Source organism: Myotis nattereri (assembly GCF_964212035.1).
Source record: "Myotis nattereri genome assembly, chromosome: 1".
NCBI classification, from domain to species: Eukaryota; Metazoa; Chordata; class Mammalia; order Chiroptera; family Vespertilionidae; genus Myotis; species Myotis nattereri.
In genome coordinates this window covers 42184893-42206881 of record NC_138075.1, presented here as the reverse complement: position 1 = coordinate 42206881, position 21989 = coordinate 42184893, and the positions used below count along the sequence as shown (strand labels likewise).

At 46.6% G+C, this 21989-nt stretch overlaps 1 protein-coding gene across 1 annotated transcript in view; it reads right to left on the bottom strand.

Moving 5' to 3' along the window:
- Positions 1 to 13452, bottom strand: part of NIN (ninein) — a 101248-nt gene extending 87796 nt beyond the window's left edge. Inside the window, exons 1-4 of the mRNA XM_081110252.1 lie at positions 13313 to 13452; positions 12748 to 12801; positions 4253 to 4323; positions 3561 to 3764 (exon numbers count right to left, since the gene is read on the bottom strand). Of these exons, the coding sequence (XP_080966378.1) occupies positions 3561 to 3743 (183 nt within the window). The 5' untranslated portion in view covers positions 3744 to 3764; positions 4253 to 4323; positions 12748 to 12801; positions 13313 to 13452. The remainder of the gene's footprint in view (positions 1 to 3560; positions 3765 to 4252; positions 4324 to 12747; positions 12802 to 13312) is intronic.
- Positions 13453 to 21989: the final 8537 nt, after the last annotated feature.

Below are 21989 nucleotides of genomic sequence, written 5' to 3'. Positions count from 1 at the left end.
AAGGAGACTCACCAGAACCCCAGGGGGCTGTTCTGTCTCAAGTTGGTGTATTCCATAATGAAAGGAAAATGCATTTTTAAAACAGGAAATAACTAAAGGCTTCAAAAAAACCAAGGTAAATGATCATATTTATGTCCAGATTTCTATAAAAGAGAGAGTCATATAGAAACACTTCATTTAAAAGACACAAAACCAGGAAGCACCTACAACGGGTATCGGAGGTTTGGATGAAAACTTAGTTCAATGAACAAGAAATCTAATGAACAAAATAAATTGATGAATAAAATAGAAAGAGGCATGGAAACATGGACCAGACTGACTAATATCAGAGAGAAAGGGGGTACGGGGAAGAGATTAACCAAAGATCTTATATGCACATATGTATTATCTATGAACACAGACAACAGGGTGGTGAAGGCCTGGGGTGGGGTGGGAACCGGATGGAGGGGGGCAACTGGGGGACATCTGTAGCACTCTCAACAATAAAGATTAAAAAAAAACAATGCTAATGTGGTTCCTTTTTTAAAACATTTGTAGTCTTTGCTCCCAGTTACTCACATTATGTGACCCGACTATAAATTCTTCCGTGTCTTGAGGAGTCTCTTTCTTGGGGTCTCACCCACCTGACAACTGCCTGACTGTGACAAAGATATGAATGGAGCTCGTATGATAAACTAGGAGGAAACACCTCTCAGCAATGTCCTCTTTCCTTCAAACTGGTGATTCACAATCTTTAGACTTTTCAAACACATACATGGTGAGGCAAAAGTAGGTTTACAGCTGTTCATAGGGAAAATAATACAATAACTAGTGAATTATAATACAGGAATAAACCGTGCTTCGTGTACTCACAACTGTAAACCTACTTTTGCCCCACCCTGCATAAGCACTGTGCAGGGGGAATACGGCTTCGAGTTATAAAGCAAGATCAGACAGATGAATGGAAACATAATTTGGGGGTAAATGTCCTATTAGGAAAATTCATTAAAATGGCAAGTCGATTTAAATTACTTTCCTTAACAACTGTCAAAAGAAACATTAGGCTTAAAAAAAAAAAAAAAGAACAAAGAATTATTTAAGATGGATTTTAAAATAAAATAATAGACAAAATTCATGTTCTTAGTTGAGGAGGACAGTGCTTTTTATCTTATTTATTTTCAAGGAAAAATGACTAATTGAGCCTAATTCCAATAAAGGTAAACTTATTTTATTTTGTTTTAAAATTATACTTGCTAAGATTTAAAAGATAAAATTAAAATCAGGAAACTGATTGATACTAATGCATCCAAAAGCCAATTTAATGGAAAACTGTAGTTTACAATAAACGTAAGTTGCACCCATAAGACTAGCAGAATGCCTGACATGCAGGACACATACAGCACAATACATCTCTGTTGAATTAATGAACAGATGACTATATTTAGATCTGCCATGCTTCTATTCCCTTCTCCTGTTTTATTAAACCAAACTCCTAACCCTTATAAGTTTTCTATAAATAATATCTAAAGAGAAAACATACGGCTGACATTAAAAACTTAGCATTTTACAACTTCTGACTCTACTCAATACACCCAAGAAGGTGCTAGCACATGGATTGCTTCTGTGAATTCTAAGGAATTTCTCCCCCACATTTTAAAATTATAGACCATATAGTGTCTTAACAGCATATGGCCACATTTATGCGATCATCTGAGAAGAATAACTCAATTTCATAAAAAATGCAAATTGAACATCATGCATTAATTCATGGCAACCCTGCTCTCAAGACAATCACCAGGAACTCCCACATGAAATCAATATGCAGACATCTATTTAACTTTTATCACAGGCTCACTAAGTAAATATCACGCTACGGACCACTTAGGTATTCCTTATTCACAGGCAAACAGCAGACATGAAAAGCAGGCTGGTGGTGTCAGGTCGTTAACAAATCAATCGATAACTGCTCCCCTGCTCCAGTTCGCCAAATGAGGGCGAAGATGTGCAACATCTGGACAGCAAACTGCTCACCTGCTGCCGAGGGGTGATCTGTGTACAGCAGGGCTCCCAGTTACACTGCCTCCAACACATCGCTCAAGGAAACCTGAAGTTCTGTTGTCTTCTTGGACTTTAATAAGATCCTCGCTTTTATACTATTTCTTAGACACTAACAAGCCTGAGATCTCCACGGCTCACAGTGGAAACGCTACTCTTTTGGCTCCCCAAAGTGCCTGGGAGTGAGGCAGAACTAAAAAGCTCTTATGTACATTACATGATGAGGAGCAAATGGTTTAATCCTCAAATTCCCCATTTCTACTGTTTTCAAAGCAAAATTTTTAGCATTTTGGGGGGACCACATGTATTCACAAGTAGCTAACGCCTCCAAAGTGACCAAGAATGATCCCAGTTTTGCAAACTTAATTTTGTTTTTTTTTTCTTTAAGTCTGAGCCCTGTTAAACACCACGTTCATGGTGCCAGCCCCTGAGAATACCACCCTTTGGCATTCATTTCAGGGTGGTTGTTTCTCCTGTCTGTCTCACGTTAGTTACAGAGAGCAAGTGCATCCTACCGTGTCTGAGGTCCCTTACCCAACCTGTTAGCTAAGACACAATGAAAATGAAGCGAAGACAAGGAAGCTCAGTCACTGGAATAAAGTTGAGATCCCCAACTGCTTCCTCAATTTATACCACAATGTTAGAAACTCCTGTCTACAAAGTGACGGCAATAACAGCAGCAGAGCTGAAAAGTATTGCCCATTTTCTCCTCTCATTCATTCAAAAAAATCAACAGCAAGGCTCAACCCAAAGCCATACACATGATGCTCTTAATTATATTTATGAGAAGGGAAGGCAATATCAGGTCGTGACGGATCAAGCATCCTTCCCACTAACAGCAAGAGGGGAAAAAAGATCTCCATGACTTGATCTACAGGGAGAACATGACTATTTGTCGTCAAACGCAGAAGCTAAGAGCAGCACACACACAGCCCTGCTGGAAGGGAGTCGTGCTGGGTTTTAAATGAGCCTGCACTGTATTTACTTACCCTCCTGTCTTATTTCCTGGGTGAAGAGTTTAATTAATACTTCACCCCAGAAACAATCCACAGAAGAAAGAGCTTTATCAGGAGTAAAATTTGTAATGGCAACCTGCTTTCCTGTGACTGGAGCCTCCTTACTACACTCCCCTTCTCTTCCCTGGAAATCCGTCACCTCCCTGCTGTCTCAGTGGTGAAAGTGGAGTCCATACAATGATCCACAAGTAACAAGAAAAAGATTAGAAAACATCCTCTTGTTACCTCTTTTTCTCTCTTTTATCTAAGATGCTCAGGGCACACCTTTCCAGGGCGCAAATCACAGCAAGCCCTCAGCTCCTGAGCAAACTGCACGGTGCCTCACTCCCTTGACATTTGGTCTGTGTCTCAGGTTAAGAGCGGAGGGTGCACACAGCCAGGATGTTAGAAACAAGTTGCGATAGGTGTGGTTTGCCCCCCTCCCTCAGCGCCCCCCCCCCCCGCTGTCCCCCACCCTCTCCCGACAGAAACCGCACCCACTTCCACCCGGCGCTCTTCCCCAGGCCTTACCCGGCCCAAGAGGTTGTCCTGAAGCAGCGTCTCTTGCAGCACCGGGGCCACCTCCTCCAAGCTCAACATGTGGCAAAGGTCGGTGAGTTCCTCCTGTCCCAGGGACCCAGTGCCCGTCGTGTCAAAACTGTCAAACAGCTCCTTGAGTCGGGCCTCATGCTGGTCCTGCTGCACCTCATCCATCCCATAGCCCACAGCGCTCACCTGTGCGGGACAGAGACAAGGTCAGGTTGTGGCAGCCCCTGGAATCCTGCCACTTTCACCCCTCGGCAACACTATCGCTATCCTCTGCCCACGCTGGTCCCCTCGTGCAGGTCAAACGGGACCTTGGTGAGAGCCAGCAAGAGAGGGAATACTCACACCCTCCAGCGAGCGCATGGGTCTCTCTGGGACCCAGCCCTGACCAGTCCCACACACTCCCACAGGGCACACCCATGAGGTCGAGGTCCGGTCACCACAGGCTAACGTTACCCGAATGAGGAAGTCTTGTAGGCAGAAGGGCACCCCCTCAGGGGGGCAGCCAGTCTCTCAAACTCAAGACTGAGAGCGATTCTCTATCAGTTCATCTGGCCCAGCACTTACAGACAGTGAAAGGTTACTTCTGACACCCAGTCCTTTCAAATAAACTAACTGTTGGTGTCAACAGACCACAGGGCCAGAGTTTCCATGCAAGTCCGCACGCTCTAGCTGACCTGTCCAGATGTTGCAGTCCACTGGCTGGATGAGCTGCTGTTTAGTTTCTCCTCCTGCAGCCTAGATGCCCCTGTTGCAATGAGACCAAATGGTTGCAGCAGGAAGCACTGGGTGGGCACGTCTGATACAAAACCACCTCCTTGTTTACATGGGACCAAATGCCTTTTCCAATAGTTCCTCAAAAAGCAACTCAATTAACCATTGGTGCAATTACATGGGGTGTGACAGGAAGAGCATTCCCTGGAGCTGGCTTCAGTCCCAGGGAGGTTTAGGTGATGCTTAGTTGCCTAGAGAGCGGAGAAAACAATACTCCAACCTTTCAGACGGTGAGGTTCGAAAGAGCCACAGATCATATGAATCCTACAGGATCTCAGGGGACCTCTAGCATCTAGGCCATCGCCGCTCTGTTCACCTGGTTACTCTGCCTTGCATCTCTCTGATCCACCCCAGCCCCAGACCTTCTGTTTTCCCACTTTCCATGGGATCAGTAAAAACACAGAGTCATCTATAACCCTCACAACCATTTTTACTAAAATTATACATCATAAAATACGAGGTACATCATACTTGAAGAATGCTATCTGTTTTTTTTTTGCTTGCACAATAGTTCATGTATAATGTGTTGGACCTTCCAAAGTCTGGCACCTGCACATCTGGAGGTACCTTCACCATGACGCAATGGAAGCCACACACGACATATACCCTTGAGACGATGACCTCAGCTCTCTGAAACAAGGCTCTCAGAACCAGCCCTGGACTATAAAAAGCAGCACCTTTAAAAAAAAGGTTTCTTTACCTTGTAATATAACTTGTATTGTGATAAAAGCCACATAACATGGAATCCAGCCTACTAAAATGTTAAGTGTGCAGTAGTATTGTTCACTATATGCACATTGCTGTACAGAAGATCTCTAGATCTTTTTCATCTTATGTGACAAGCTCTATACCCACAGCACAGCAACTCTCCCTTCCCCCTCCCCCTGCAAACACCATCCTACTTTGAAAAGCAGCACTTTTAAATAAAACCAGCCCTGGGTCAGAAAACTCTGGCTTAGAGGTGATGTTCCATGGAGCAGATCATTACAACATGGAAGTGTGTGAGTTGAGATGTTGAATACGGCCAGAATTGAAAATAAGAGAGCCTTCCCTACAAATCAATGATGCTCTAGGCCAGCGGTTCTCAACCTGTGGGTCGCGACCCTTTGAGGGTCAAACGACCCTTTCACAAGGTTCGCCTAAGACCACTGGAAAAAACATATATAATTGCATATTGTTTTGTGATTAATCACTATGCTTTAATTATGTTCAATTTGTAACAATGAAATTGGGGGTCACCACAACATGAGGAACTGTATTAAAGGGTCGCAGCATTAGGAAGGTTGAGAACCACTGCAGTCTAGGCTGTGTGGCTTTCTTTCCACAGACAACTGTACAAAACATGACAAGGTAAAACAGAGCCCCGATCTTCCCGATCTTCAGCAGAATCAGGTGGGCTCGGAAGATGGATGCCAGCCAGCTCTGCCCCGTAGCTCCTAGCTAGCTCAATCTTTACTGGGGCAGCTCATTAACGTGGAGTGGCGCCCTTCTGGTCCAGGCTCCTGGTATCAGAAGGTCTCTCCTAATTATCAGTCTTTCTATTACTAAGGTGCTGCTGGTTCTGGCTACCTTCCCGGAGTTGGTCTGTTGGGTTAACTAATCACCATGTAAATGTTTTCAAAAGAAGTGGAGAGTGCTATATAAACATCAAAGCAACAGAAAAGAAACACCAAGGTGTTAAGCAAAGCCACAAAAGTTGGGAATTTAGAAGAGGCGAGGCTTGGCTAATGAGATCCACATAGAGTCTGCCAGTTAATTGTCAGCTAAGATCAGCTGAGAATCCCCAAGGTGCTCTGGGGTTTTCAGGGTTGCCATAGCTCTGGGACTCGCTCTCTGAGTGTAACTGTCCCTTGGGCTGTAATCTGACCAACTTCATAAATGCCAGACTATTCTGCTTTTGCTTGATTTTGCATATTAAAAAAAACCCCAAAGGGAAAGAATTCTAACACTTCCTCTTTTAAGAACTATTTTTAAGGGTTGGGGACTTGTCCATCTAAACCAATGAAAGAGGGCCATAAAACTCCCAATGTACTGAGGAGTCCAGATCGGATGCATGGCTTTGCATCGGATAGACTATCATGCCCTGCTCTTTGGGAGGTCACTGGATTTTTGCTAGATAAAACTTTCATTTTACAGTACCTTTCTCTTTTGTTTGTTTGTTTGTTATCTCTGTATTTCATCTCTCTCCTTCCCAAGACACCATGCTTAGGAGAACATTCTTTTGACTTCAGGGGGAAAACAGCCCTACCCCTGCAGAACAAAGGATCGTATGTAAGGAAACATCCAAAAGATGTTACATATGGTGACAAGTTGTCAGTACTCTTCTGGCACAGAATGCATGTTTACTGGTTGATATTATTCCCCAAATGTTCATCAGTAATTTCATGTGCAAGAATTTTGTTCTCCCCACTTGCCAGAAATTTCTTTAAGGGGAAGGTCCACAACTTCTGTTTCTTTTATAGTGTCCCCCAAACGCACAGTACAGTGTGATCCTCACGCCAGGACGCAATGTAAACACGGACTGACTGGGTATATGGAGATTTCTTGAGTGGAAGCTTAACCTGAATGAGAGCTACAGAAATAAATGAGCACACAAAGAGTTTGAAATGCCGATTTCTTCCGCAAACACACCTCTACTCCTCCATCCCCCACCCCAATCCAACCCTTTTTCAAAGGCATTTTCAGTCCCAGACGTAGCCAACAGAAGTAGAAAGCCAGCACCCACTGCCAGACTGCATCACACAGAGTCGCCTGCCTGAAGTTTGGTTCAAGGAGTAAGTGAGCCAGTGGATTCTCACACTCGAGCTGCATTTGTTGGTGATGGAATGTGGCTTTGGGGGACAGTCTGTCTAAGATACCTTCCCTGGTTCCCTCGTTTATAGAATGGGAAGGACAATACCCATCTGGAAGCGGTGTCCTGAGGGTTAAATATGGTAAGCAATTGAGAGTAGCAAATCCCACTGAGAAAACCACCAAGAAAATACCTGTGACTTACAAAGACGGGGTTCAGCTGAAGAGAGGTAACTCACGCAGGCCCATCAGCCACAGACCTGCCTTAATAGACGCAGAGCAGGAGCTGTGGATGCCAGAATCCAGAGAGCAAGAATGGGCAGCGTACATGTGATGTATACTAAAATGCTATATTACTAAACAATAATGGTAGCAGGTAATGTTCCTGTTGCCTCAATACTTAAAGGCAGATTGTAGATAAACTTCATGTGAAGCAAAAGCAGAAAGGCTGAAATATAGTTGGGAGTTCAGTAGAAACAATTTTTTAAAAGTAATTCTGAGCATTTACTGTAAGTCTGGCCTATGCAGAGTGCTTTACCTATATGATCTCATTGAATCTTCCTAATACTTTAGGTCAGCGGTTCTCAACATGTGGGTCGCGACCCCTTTGGCGGTCAAACGACCCTTTCACAGGGGTCGCCTAAGACCATCCTGCATATCAGATATTTACATTACGATTCATAACAGTAGCAACATTACAGTTATGAAGTAGCAACGAAAATAATTTTATGGTTGGGTCACAACATGAGGAACTGTATTTAAAGGGCCAGAAGGTTGAGAACCACTGCTTTAGATAGATTTCACCTTCCCACTTAAGATGCAGAAATTGGGGGATGGCAAAAGTACAGAACTTGTCCAAGAATTCAACACTAACATGGGTGTGGAGCCAGGATTGGAACCCTGGTCTGACTCTAAACTCTACTGCCTCTCCAACCGACACGTAATAACTCATGAATCGGGCCACTGCAACGATATCATTGACAAGTCACTTACCTCCGCCTTTATGTGTTAACCAGCCAAACTGTACCAGGTACTAGAAACCACCGTGGAACACCTGATGGCCACAGGCTCCTCCAGGTTGGAATGGGGAATGGTGGGTTCCTGCCTCCCTAGCACCATTTATTGAATAATTATAGCCTCCCAGGCATTAGGGAGACACAGAAAAAGCAATCTCTTTTTACTAAAGCAGCTTTGGGATTTAGCGCCAGGAAGACATAAATTTGTATGTAAAAAGGATCATGAAGAATCCCATCTCTTCCATAATGGGCAAAGTCCAGGGATTGAGAGCCGTTAAATTAATTCCCCCAAACACTCAAATATGTCTCATCTGTGCAAACTCAGTGCTTCCCAGAGTCAAAGCCTGACACCCACCAACGAGGGAATCTTACTCAGAGATGAAGAGGGTTGGGTCTGGAGTCATAAATCTTTTTCCAAATGGCAAAGAACATTTCCAGTTTTAAAAGGCCTGCCACCAACCTGGGCCTCCCTCCAACCATCTACCTTCCCGCCTGAATTGTCAGAAGCCCTTACCACTCCTGGGGAGTAAAAGGGCGGCGTGGGCAATATTTTGAAGTGCTAGCTGGGGACGGCTAAATAAGAGGCAGATGCACAGAGCCATTAATCACAACATTTACCACCCATAATGAGAACTATTCGGAGCATTTTCCTTCCAAATAACTGAAAACAAGGCTGCCAAAATGCGCAGACCCTGACAGGGATGTCCATTTCAGAGCTGTGTTATTGTGCTCTACTCGGCAACCCTGGCTGATGAAATCACAGTGCCAAGTGGGGCTGGGAGGGACATAGGTGTGGATGCAGCTGGAATGATGAAGTCCCATCATCAGGCCAGCATGAAGTGAGTGCGTGAACTTGTGAACTTTCCAGCATCCAAGATACAGAAAGGAGCTTGTAAGAATGGCACCCCGGCCAAAGGGGACGTCTGTTCTGGGCCAGAAGGAGTGAAAGGGGGACAAAGCCTGGCAAGGGAAGGCCAAGTAATAAATGAGCACAATGCCAGAGCCCCTAGCCCAGGCCTTTTATTTCCCCTCCAGATGGTCCAGCAGCTGAACAGCTACGAGGAATGTCTGCATGTCCCTCTTGGCTCAGCCGCTTTCGCTGGGTATTACTATAATAGATGCTTTGGGTCTGTGATCAGACATAGCTGTTGGGGGCCCACAGACCAGACAGTGACCACCAAGTGACTAATTTAGTTACTTTATAACTACAACGATAAACAAGCTTTCACCCTTTGGCAAATCAGAGCCTCACAATGCGAACGATCAAATGAAAACGTTTCCTTTTCTTCTCTCTTTTCTGCACTTTAATTTGCTGCAAAGATTTCCAGTCTTACTCTTTTGGACTAATTTCAGTCTAAAATGAAATAGGGACGAGACTAAATTTAAGTTTAGCAAAAGCTTAATAGAAAAAGCAATTGTCCCCATTTACGTAGTTATATGGAATATTTCTGCCCAAAACTGCGGCTCACACTAATTACTGTGAGATAGCCTCCTCTCTGCTCAGATAGCACCTCATTTCTAGCTGGATACCAACAGCACAAAGAATATCACCAAGAATAAAATCATCGTATAAAAATATAACACAAAAGCTTAAATGCCACCACACAGAAAAAAAAAAAAAGCCAGATTAAGTTAGAAAGAATAACCACCGTTGCTAACTACACTATAAAATTTAATTTTGCTAAGGATATCCTACTAGTATTTATTCTAAAACATACATAAACTTAGTATTTTACTATCCTGAATGATGTAGCAAAGCCAAGCTTTTGCTAACTCTAATAGCAAGGTGGATTACCCAATCAAATTGTTATCTCAGGATAGCTGGAGGAATAAAACCATGAGCCTAGCACACTGTAGGGTCAATAACCTGTAATCAGCTACCAAGTAAGACTACAGAATCAAAAAACTGCGGCCTGTTTGTCACTTTCTTAAAAGAGACTGCTGGTAACAACTTTCACTTCTTGAGCCATATTAACTCACATGAATGTAAAATGCCTGCAGGTGTGAGAACAGTTCGTTGGGGTCAACATGAAGAGCTTCACTTTTTACATCTATAAACAATAGGTTTTCTCAACTTTGTTTTTTTAAGTGAGCATTAGGACAGGAATATTTGTAATTTTCCCATCCAAAAGCTGGAATAAATGGTTAATTTCTGCTGTAAGTGGCAATACAGAAACATCTTCCTAATTTCAAAGTTGCTCACTTGCATATACCCATCATCTTTTTAAAATTCTATTTTATTTGTAATTAGGAAAAAATATCTCTTTTGCAAGCTTCAGTATGTCTCTTCACAAGCCCCTGCCCAACAAATGTACATTCAATAGCCAGAATTCAAACCACATAATTTACTGGCCTACAAATGAATTGGCATCTACAAAAATAAACCTCCTGAAAAGACTTCAGGCTGTTTGAATGCCTCAAAAATGCTCTGGTTAAACTTGCCAACCCTTTACCAAGGTTAGCCTGATAAAAATGTATTTTCATTATCAACATAAAGTGGAAGCATCAAGATGGCTGAAATGTTAGTTTAGAAAGCCATTTGCAGTGACATTTAAAACAATTTATTTGAACAACACTTAACGTATGATAAGAATGTTGCCTATTAAGTTAAGATGGGCTGTTCAGAATTCATTGGAGCTCCTTTGTCCCCCTCCGTGGCAGTTAATATCTTCTGGTATTAAGGATCATCACATACTTAAAAGGGAGGTGGGGGGTGGGGTGGGTGGAAGAGACCAAGAAAAAAGACACCCATGCCATTCTGAGTAAGTGCCTATTAAAATGACTGATCCATGACATTTTAATGCAAAGACAGTGCCTGTGATGGCTTCCTTCCCGATGTCCCCTGTAAAGCCTTTTCCTGCCTTTGCCCCATGTTTAACCCATCTGAAACATCTATAAGTCCTACCCTTTACCTATGCCTGGCTCGGCAGGCTTTCCTTTAAACCAGTGGTTCTCAACCTTCCTAATGCTGCGACCCTTTAATACAGTTCCTCATGTTGTGGTGACCCCCAACCATAAAATTATTTTCATTGCTACTTCATAACTGTATTTTTTCTACTGTTATGAATCGTAATATAAATATCTGATATGCAGGATGTATTTTCATTGTTACAAATTGAACATAATTAAAGCATAGTGATTAATCACAAAAACAATATGTAATTACATATGTGTTTTCCGATGGCCTTAGGCGACCCCTGTGAAAGGGTCGTTCCACCCCCAAAGGGTTCGCGACCCACAGGTTGAGAACCCCTGCAGTCTAAACAATCACCAGAGAATAGGTGAAAGTAAAAAAATCTGCCAAGAAACTCCCCAGCAGTTCCCTTGACCTCCCTAAGGACACTGACAACAGCTGAGGAGACCGTAGGAAACTGGTTTTGCAGTCAGCCTGTAAGGTACTTTTACACACAGGCGGGGATTTTTCACAGCCCCCTCCACGCCAAACAAGATCTGCCAATATTCTAGGTCAGCCACCAATGTGCTAGCCACTAGAGAAGATCAAGATAAAATGAAGCTGACACTGAAACAACAACAACAAACAAACCCCAAACAAAACATTTCCTTGCAGAATGCTAAGCCTCAGGAAAGAAGTAGACATACACATTTATTTTGACCTTAGAGGGTCTCTGGAGCTTAGCCCATGAGCCACAGTGGACTTCGTTAGGATGCTAACCCTAAACAGCTACCACCTCACTCACAAAAGACAACCATGCCATCTGATTTCATTCCATAAATTCAGGAGTTAAGTTGTATGGCAAGCCCATCTCGGGAATTCCTCAACACCAGGCGGGGATCTGCTCCCGTGAAGTAAAGACAGCAGAAGATCTCCTAATAGCTTAGCTGTCTAGACACCGGGTACATGGAAGAACCATCTTTCCAGCCCCCATTTAACTGGCAGGGTTGGGGCTAGGAAATCGCCTCTGCCTATCTCTACCGCTTTCAACTTCACAGGAAGAGCTCCCAGCAGGCAACTGTTCCCACCAGCTTTGTCCTTTTGTCAGGGGCCGGTTTGGTGGCTGCAGAAGCCCAGCTCGGGGACCCTGGACGCTGCTCCCGCAAAACTCCACGCTTGCTGCTGCTGCTCTGGCGAGCAAGGCTTCCAGGCAACAGAGTATCATTTTGTTCTTTTTCCCTTTCTTAGTGGTAATTGCCCTGGGAAAGTCTTTCTATAGGTATCGATCCCACATCCCTGGGAAAAATCACACTTTAAGGGTAGCTCTGCGAAACTCAAGACAGCCCAGGTAACACCTCGGGCTTCTCCCGACAGGGCTCCCTTCAGTCGCTCAACCACAAGGCTGCCTGGGTGGCACACGGCAGCCGAACAAACCACCCTTTCTGCTCCCTCCGGGACTCAGGTCCATTCCTGGACCAACACATAGTAGCCGCTTTCAGCTGGCGGCTGCGGGACGGGGCACCGCGGTGGAGGAGGTGCCAGACCCGCTGCGCCGCCGGGCGGGCGCGGAGGCCAGGTGCCTGGCAACCTGCGATGGAGATGCGTCCCCAACCCGCCTGCCCATCGCCGCCCCAAGAAACCTCAGAGACCCCATTGTATTGCCAGACCGCACGCTCCCTGCCCCGGCGCCCTCGCCTACCTTCTGTCGGCCACTCCGTCGCGCCCGCACAGCCGGCCGCCCGCCTCCGGTGCCCTGCAAAGCCAAGGCGGGCGCTTTGTTAGGGCGCGAGAAGCGGGACAATGCTCCGCAGGCGGCGCTGAGGTCCGGGACGGGCGTCCTTCAAAAGGACGCGATCGGGAACCCGCGCGACCGTCATTTCCATATGTAAGGACCCAGCTTTCACAAAAGTGCGGCTCCTGGGGGCTGCGGCGCGCGCCGTCCCCACCCCCGGCCCGCCCCCGCCCGCGCCTCCACCACCGGCCCCTCCTCCCGCCTGCGAAGCCGCCCCCTCCCCGCCGGGCCCCGGGAGCGTCCGGGCAGGGCTGGCCTCCAGGCCACTCGCTTCCCCGCGGCTGCTCCCTGCAGCCGGCCCGCGGGGACAGCTGCCGCCCTGGCCCCGGGCCCCGGAGGGGAAGCCCCAGCCTGTCGCGGTGCCTGGTGCGCCCGGGGCGCGCAGGGCCCCCCGACGGCGCGGGGGCAGCGCGAGGCCTCCGAGCACCCCCAGGCCGCAGACGGGGGTCCCGGAAGCGGGCTCCTCGCTTACCGCGTTCGGGGCTCAGGCGCCGGTGGCCGCCGCGGGGACCATGGCCGCGGGTGCACTCGGGCTCTCACGCGCCAGCAGCGGCAGCGGGACGGCCGCGCCCAGCGCGCTCGGCTCCCGGCTCGGCCGCGGCCACCCGGAGCTTTGGGCGCCGGTAGGAAGGGCCGGGCGAGCGCTGAGAGGAGGAGCCGGGGCGGTGCTGGCCCGGGCGCGGCTCCTCCTCCTCCTCCTCCTCGACCCGTGCTGCTGGGGCGGCGGAGGGAGGAGCGCCTAGTGCCGGCGGGGTCTGTCTCCCCCACCTGGACCCGGACTGCCCCCCGCCCACCCCGGCCCCAACTGCTCGGGTCGACGGAGCCCGGAGGAGCCCGGTCCGGTCTTGGCTGCCGCGTGACGCTGGGGGGCGGGGGCGGTCGCTTGGAGATTTGAACTTGGAGTGGCCTGGGGTCAAGGGGGTGCAGACGGAGGAGACCAGAGCCCCGAGGTCGCCGCGGGACAGCGACTGGCGCGTCCACCGCTCGACCCCCTGGCCGCTCGCCTCCTTGGCCTTGCAAACGCGCCCTCACACCCGCCGCTGCGCCCCGACACCGCGGCCACTTCTGGGTGTGGAGGAAAGGCCCGCCTCCAGCCAGCGGTACTTCTGGGTGAGGATTTAGGCGCCTCTTGCCCTCGGGCAGCCCTGGGTTTGTCAGCCGGGAGCGCCCGTTGGCCGTTCTCGGAGGAAAGGTCCAGGGGTGGGGGAAGAGCACCCTTTACAGCGAGTGCCACTCTCCGACCAGATCTAGTCTGGCTCCCGCACCTGGCCCCCGCGTTCTCACAGACTCCCACCTATCCCGCCTTCCGTCACTAACCACACGGATGGCGACTCCTTGGAGTTGGTTGTTTTCCCGCCAAGGATTGCTCTGTATTTACTACCTCCTCCCTCCTCCTATTTCCCTGCATCCGTCCTCAAGTCTCCCCCATCCCTACACTTCTGATCTGGATGCAAACAAATTCCAAGGCCAGGCCTAGATCGATGGCCGCTGTGGGCTGGTGCAATCCCCAAGGCTCTCTTTTTGAGCTGCAAGGTTAAAAGTGTTGCCCTTGAAGAAGGAAGCTGCCTGATTTACTAACCCACAAGTCTGGTTGTTTCACCAAGAAACTGGAGACAGCCCCCTTGTTACGGAGAGAACTAGGGACAGACAGGAAGGAAACTAGCATTTGAGAATCCAGTGTGTTGGAAACGCAACCGGAATGCCTTTCCCTAATCCTTGCCCCACCTTCCGGAGGCAGACATAATTATACCCATTTTGCAGCTGAGAAAACTGAGATGGTAAGGACCTTGCTCAGCATCACACAACTAGTACTTGGCAGAGCTGGGATTCAAAAGCAGATCACATATAGGATAAAATTGCATGGAACTAAGAACACAAACAAACCAGTGCATGTAAAACTGGCGATATTTGACTAAGGTCCTAGGATTGTATTAATGTCAATTGCCTGGTGATAGTGTACTAGTTATGCAAGATGCTATCATTGAGGAAAGTGGGTAAAGGGTATATAAGGAATCTCTATATCATTTCTTACAACTTAATGTGAATCTACAGTTACTTCAAAGTAGAAAGTTAAAAAAATAAATAAAGCAGATCAGTCTTATTTTAGAACCCAAGCTCTCTTCGTTCAACACAGTATGCCTGGAGAATAAGAGGAGAGGTTCATGTTCCATGTACTTTATGCATGGTCGTTCAGACCAGTAATAATTATACAACACAATACACACTGTTAAGTAAATAGCTAACTTATTACCAGAATACTTACATAGATGTCATTCTATATCTAATCTAATAAAAGAGAAACATGCAAATTGACTGTACTCCCCCCCACCACACCCACAAGCCACACCCACCAGCCAATCAGGAGCAAACATGCATGTTAACCCAACTAAGATGGTGGCGGCCACAGAGCTGGAGCGAGTAGGAGGCTTGGGTTGCCCCTGACAATGGAGGAAGTCAAGCTTCCTGCCTGCCCTGCTGGACCTGAGCTCCGCTCAAGGTTACAAAGTTTCAATTATAGAAGATAAATAAATCCCAGATACCTGCTTCCAGCCCGCTGCCGTGGCCAGCCTGCAAACAGCTCTAAGCCCCTCACCCAGGCTGGCCAGGCATCCCAGTGGGGACCCCCACCCTGAAGGGGCTGTGGACAGCCTGAAAAGGCCCTCAGCCCCTCACCCAGGCTGGCCACACCCCCATGGGGTGAGGGTCCCCACTGGGGGGCTTGGCCAGCTTGCAAACAGCCATCAGCCCCTCACCCAGGCTGGCCAGGCACCCCAGTGGGACTCCCATCCTGATCCGGGACACCCTTCAGGGCAAACCAGCTGGCCCCCACCCATGCACCAGGCCTCTATCCTATATAATAAAAGGGTAATATGCAAATTGACCCTAACAGCAGAATGACTTGGAATGACTGGTCACTATGACACACACTGACCACCAGGGGGCAGATGCTCAATGCAGGAGCTGCCCCCTGGTGGTCAGTGTGCTCCCACAGGGGGAGCTCTGCTCAGCCACAAGCCAGGCTGATGGCTTCCAGCACAGCAGTGATGGCGAGAACCTCTCCTACCTCCTCAGCAGCACTAAGGATGTCCAACTGCAGCTTAGGCCTGCTCCTCGCTGGCAAGTGGACATCCCCCGAGGGCTCCTGGGCTGCCAGAGGGATGTCTGACTGCCAGCTTAGGCCCACTCCCCCAGGGAGTGGGCCTAAGCCAGCAGGTGACATCCCCCGAGGAGTCCCAGATTGTGAGAGGGCACAGGCCAGGCTGAGGGACCCCCCCTCCGAGTGCACAAATTTTTGTGCACCGGGCCTCTAGTATGAGAATAATGTTCACTGTGGACTAAAACAGCCTATATAAAGTCTTAGAAGGTAAGAATAAAGAGATGTTTTTGTTGTTTTGCCTAATCTCTGCCATGGGAGCCTCATTCTACTGGTTTTCTCTCCAAACTTCTCTTTTTAACCTGCCAGAATTCTTAAGGATGAGACTGCTCATTAGCTTATAGCATAGTGACGCTGGCAGGGGGTTGGGGGGACCAGAGATGTTGGAATGGTTATTTACTCTCTGTGGAGGAAGATCAGAATTGGTAAGGGTTATATAATTTGAAAAACAGAAAATATTCTTTCCTTTTTAAAGTATTTTTTAAAATATATTTTTATTGATTTCAGAGAGGAAGGGAGAGGGAGAGAGAGATAGAAACATCCATGATGAGAGAGAACCATTGCTCAGCCTCCTCCTGCACGTCCCACACTGGGGATCCAGCCTGCAACCCGGGCATGTACCCTGATTGGGAATCAAACCTTGACCTCCTGGCTCATAGGTCGATGCTCAACCACTGAGCCAACCTGGCCAGGCAAGATAGTCTTTCTTGAGAGTAGTGATGGCATGGTGTTAGCGCTGAGGCTAGGAACTGGAAATTACATTTAACAACCTCCGGCCTCCCTACAAAAGTGGAGGAAGTAGCATGGTTACTCCATGGTGTAGTTCAGCAAGAGCAATTCTACTAAGGTAGATAATCTAACACAATGTTCCTGCAATTTAGGTTGCACAGGAGGAAAGGTTAATCTTAGTCCACTCGAGTCACTGGAAGAAAATGGACTTATCTTAGAACCTATCACTTGAGCTTTTCTCTCTGTTAAAACAGAAATGAAAAGGACAGCAGAAATAGTAGCCAAGCTCCAATTCTGCATTATATGCAACACTAGAGGCCCGGTACACAAAAATTCATGCAAGAGTAGGTCTTTCTTCCCCAGGCTGCCGGCTCAGGCTTCCCTCCGGCACCCAGGATCTGGGCTTCCCTCGGGGCACCTGCAGGCACCGGGGACTCGGGCTGGTTTCCCTCCACCCCAGCTTCACCTGAAAGGCGTCCGGACTAATTAGCATATTACCCTTTTATTTTTATAGATTAGGAAAAATTGAAAAAGAAATGTAAACATTTACCCTGTGTTAATACCCTTTCCAAACTACACTTCACTGTTAGCTGTTGCAGTTTGTCTGTCTCTGATACTGACTCTCAGTTTACAAAGAGCCTTATTCTGGGACCTAGGATCCTCCAAGCATTTTTAGATGACAGTCTTGAGTGACTTTCTGCTACATATTGAACTGGCTTTCTTGGATGATTAAAAGCTCTAAGAAGTTAACTAAAAAGTAATTCAAGGAAGAGAAAGTTATTCTTCGTTTCTTCCTGAAAGTAACTTTGTGATGATTAGTTTAGTCAGGAGAACAATAATTGAATTTAAGAAAGAGAGAGACAAAGCAAATTTAGGCTTTGTAAATTTCCTGGGATCTACAGAGTTAGTTTTTCTTTTCTTTTTTTTCTGGTCAGGGAAAGCCTATAGCTCTAACCAAACTGAGTCTAATTTTCCCCAAGGGCTTTCATTAGGAATTAGGATTCTTGCTTCATTTTCCCTCAGAAAATACATGAAGGAAGAGGAAGTGGATTTGGCAGAATCTAATTAATTTTTTTTTTCAAGTAAGCATTGAGCACCTACTCTGTGCCTGCTACTGTCCTGGAACTCATGAGATATTCAAGAGAGATCAACCTTGCCCCTAAGGAATATATGGTTCTCCCTTGGTGTGGGGAAGCATGGGACTTGGTTGGAATGTCGGTGAGGAGGATTCTCCGAAAGGTCGGGGGCCTCAGGGGGGACCTTGCTGAAGGCGGCAGCCCCTGCCTTGACTTTTCCAAACAAGTCCGATCCCCCGGGTGTTTTGCTAGAATCTCTATGTTTAGTCTTTAAAGACCCCAACTTGTAGAAGCATATACTTTCTCAAGGATACTTACCCTCTGATTGTATCTAGAGGTTAATTTGAGTTCAAGCTGTTGTTACAATAAAAAGCCAACGAGGCAGGCGAACAGGACTGCTTTTACTTCTTTAGCCTCTCTTTCGCAGAAACCTGTGTTGGAGTAATCTGCTCATCCATCGCTCAGGGTCTTCTGGTCAGCCCCAGCACCTTGGGGAAGCAGAACTATGCACACACGAGGGAGTAAGAGAAGAATGTGAGGTGGCATTGGATTCTCACCAGGCCCTCCAGTTGGGGGACACACATACCACGTGGCAGAGAAGAAAGGAGTGATTTCCCTTTAAACATGGCTTCGGGCAGGTCATTCAGACCACGGCTTTTCATAGCAGGTCCTAAGGCTCCTTCCCAACACTCACGGCCCTGCTGGTCCATGCAAATGCATGTATTCTCCGTGTCCCCAAACTACCCTCCTCCACTCTGCTCCTATGTGAGGCTGAGTCTTCCTGCTGCTGCTCTTCCTACCCAGGTCATCAGCCCTGAGGCATATTTGCTGCCTTATGTCTGTCCACTGTTCTTTATTTGACCCAGCAACTCATGCACATCAGGAAGTGGTTATTAAATATGTGGTTTCAGAACTCATGGGTTGAGCATTTAGGTGCTTTCCAAATACGTGGCACTCGCATGGAGAAGAGATGTTGCATGCATGTGTGTGGGGATGGGGGTGGCTGGTCATCATTTTGGAACTGTCCTTTTCCATTGCATCTGGATGTGTCCTGCTGTTCTAAAGACTGTAGTGCCTGAAGATAGACAACGTAGCTTCGTTTGAAGTAGAAGGAAATGAAATTCTAGTTTAAGAAACATTGGTGTTCTTCCCCTCGCATTCTCTTAGTAAACTCTTAGCCAACTTGACATGAAATCTTCACCTTTTTGTAAAAAAAAAAAAAAAAGAAAGAAAGAAAGAAAGAAAAAGACCTTTGGCTCAGTGGATAGAGTGTTGGCTGTGGCCCTGGGACTGAAGGGTCTGGGGTTTGATTCTGGTCAAGGGCACGAGGGGTGCATGCAAGAGGCAAACAATCGATGTGTCTCTCTCACATCAGTTTCTCTGTCTCTCCACCTCCCTTTCACTCTCTCTAAAAATGAATGGAAAAAAATTATCCTCAGGTAAGGATTAACCAAAAAAATAAAATAAAAAAAAGACTTTGACTAGAAAATGCTGTAACATTTTTTCCACAAACAAGATTACTTTAAGTTTTCTAGAATTTGATGTACACACAGAGGAAATGGGAACCCAGAAGTATATATGTTAAAATAGTTCTTAAGATAGATAAGTAAATAAATAAGTAAATAAAAGTCCTGTCCAATAGAAATATAGTGTGAGGCACATGTGTAATTCAAAAATTTCTAGTAGCTACCTTTCAAAAAGTAAAAGTAAAATTTGTATATTTTATTTAACCCAATATACCCCAAAATAGTGTCATTTCAACGTGTAATCCAAGTAGAAAGCACGAATGAGATCATTGGCATTATCATTTGTATGAAGCCTTTGAAATCTGGTGTGTACTGTGCACTTGCAGCAGGTCTCCATTCAGACCAGCCACATGTGGCCAGTGGCACTGAGCAGACAGTGCAATGTTAGAACAGGAGGAGGCTGCCAGCTTCATCTCCCCCACTCCCTTGTTACAAGGAACCTGGTGAGGAGGGTTTGGTGCCTTTCTCAACATGATCATACAGCGATTGCGACAGGCCTGTAGGCTGGGCCCATGCACCCCAGCCCTCGCCTCCTGTGAGGGTTCATGGGTGATGCAAACAGCTGTCTCGGAATGCAACACAGTGTTTAAAAATATGTTTAAAATCACCTTCCTCTAAATGGGACCTCTGGATTCCCAAAGTGTTTTAATAAACAAATTTTCAGAAGAAAATAGTCCAATGTATACTATTTTAATACTTAGAAATGACAACCCTGTAAGCCAGTGGTTCTCAACCTTCCTAATGCCGCGACCCTTTAATACAGTTCCTCATGTTTTGGTGACCTCCAACCATAAAATTATTTTCGTTGCTACTTCATAACTGTAATTTTGCCACTGTTATGAATCGTCATGTAAATATCTGATATGCAGGATGTATTTTCATTGCTACAAATTGAACATAATCAAAGCACAGTGATTAGTCACAAAAACAATATGTAATTATATATGTGTTTTCCGATGGTCTTAGGCGACCCCTGTGAAAGGGTTGTTCGACCCCCAAGGGAGTCGCGACCCACAGGTTGAGAACCGCTGCTGTAAGCCATTGTTAGCACCTGCCCCACAGCCTACCTGTTTCTCCTCAGCTGTAGCTGCCTCTGCGGCACACCCAGCAGAGAGAAGCTGGAGGACAGGAAGGCAGTGCGAAGCGGGCCCTCCAGGGACCTGTGGGAGTGGTGCTTCTCCATCTCCCATCCTCCGTCCCACCCGCGTCTGCTCCTGCAGGCATCCTGAGGACCCGTGTTGTTTTCCATGTTAATTTCAAGGCCTTGAAATAACTGAGTGACTTTTTGTCTCCCACTGGCACACTTTCTGAACCAAGCCAAAGCTGAATTCAGAGAAGTGGCCATTTCAAACAGAAAATGAGACTGATAGGAAGAGCGTGGCTTCCAGTAATGAAGACATTTGGGAGCAAACTGAATAACGAGGACATCTTTGCACCTGGATTGATGAGAAAGCAATACGCACATCATTTCAAAAGGCACCATAAACCTTTGGTTTGCATTTTGTTTTCAGTTGGGAGAGAATGGGCATGGTTCTCGAAGACTATAATTTAGGCCTCTTTGCACCAGAATCACTGAGGTCAAAGTGATGGCAGATCTTGTGGCAGTGAGCTCTGTGAGTCCGATTTCAATCCATGCTAAATGCCACTCCAGAGGCTGGGGGTTGGGGGCTAAGGCTGAGATGCCCAGATGCCATACTCAGGCTTTAACACAAACATATTTGGTCCAGTCTTGATGATTGAGGTCTCTTCCCCCACATCATGCAGCTGATTTCTGGGTCCCCTAAGGACAAACAAGATAAAAGGGGAATGCAGAGAGAAAAATCAGTGCCTATTTATGTGTCACTGGTCACAGGTCAAAGTCAACAGCAGATCAAACTGTGTGTGTCTGTGTGTAGGCAGGGGGGAGATAGATAGATAGGTAGATAGATAGATAGATAGATAGATAGATCGATAGATATACAGATAGATAGATAGATAGATAGATAGATAGATCGATAGATATACAGATAGATAGATAGATAGATAGATCGATCGATAGATATACAGATAGATAGATTAGGTAGATGTGCTCAGTAGCTTGTTTGTTCTCTCTGCCCTCCTCCACCTGCTCTATGCACTAAGAGGCCAACCTAGATAACCCAGATGCACTGCGTTAGGGCTCTAGGCATCCCATTAGGCCCAGCTGATGAGGCCACTGGCAAAAGATTGGAAGGAGCATGAGGTTAGGGCATTTATTCGTCCAGCGTGCTCTCTATAGCGTCTGTGTAGGCTGGTTGCATCCCCAAAGATTACAGCTCTGTCACACAGCCCTCTCCACAACTCTGTCACCAGCTTTCCTCTTGCCATTGAGGCCTGGGATTGCTAATGAACCCCCTGACATCAGCTTCCAGGCAGGTACTATGCTTGTTCCTCTGCACCCGTCCCACCATTGTGTAATTAGACCCTTTGTTAACTATTCTCCAAATACCCAATTTGAGTTTATCCACTAGTTCCTTTTGAGATCTTGATTGATGAAGTAGTTTACATACACTCCACGCTCCAGAAACAATGACCCTTCTCTCTATTAGCATAACATACCTTGACTTTTCCATCATCCAGAATTTTAGTTCAGTTCCCACAAGCAGACCCTGAGATGAGGATCTGTGTGCGAGAGTTTTATTCAAG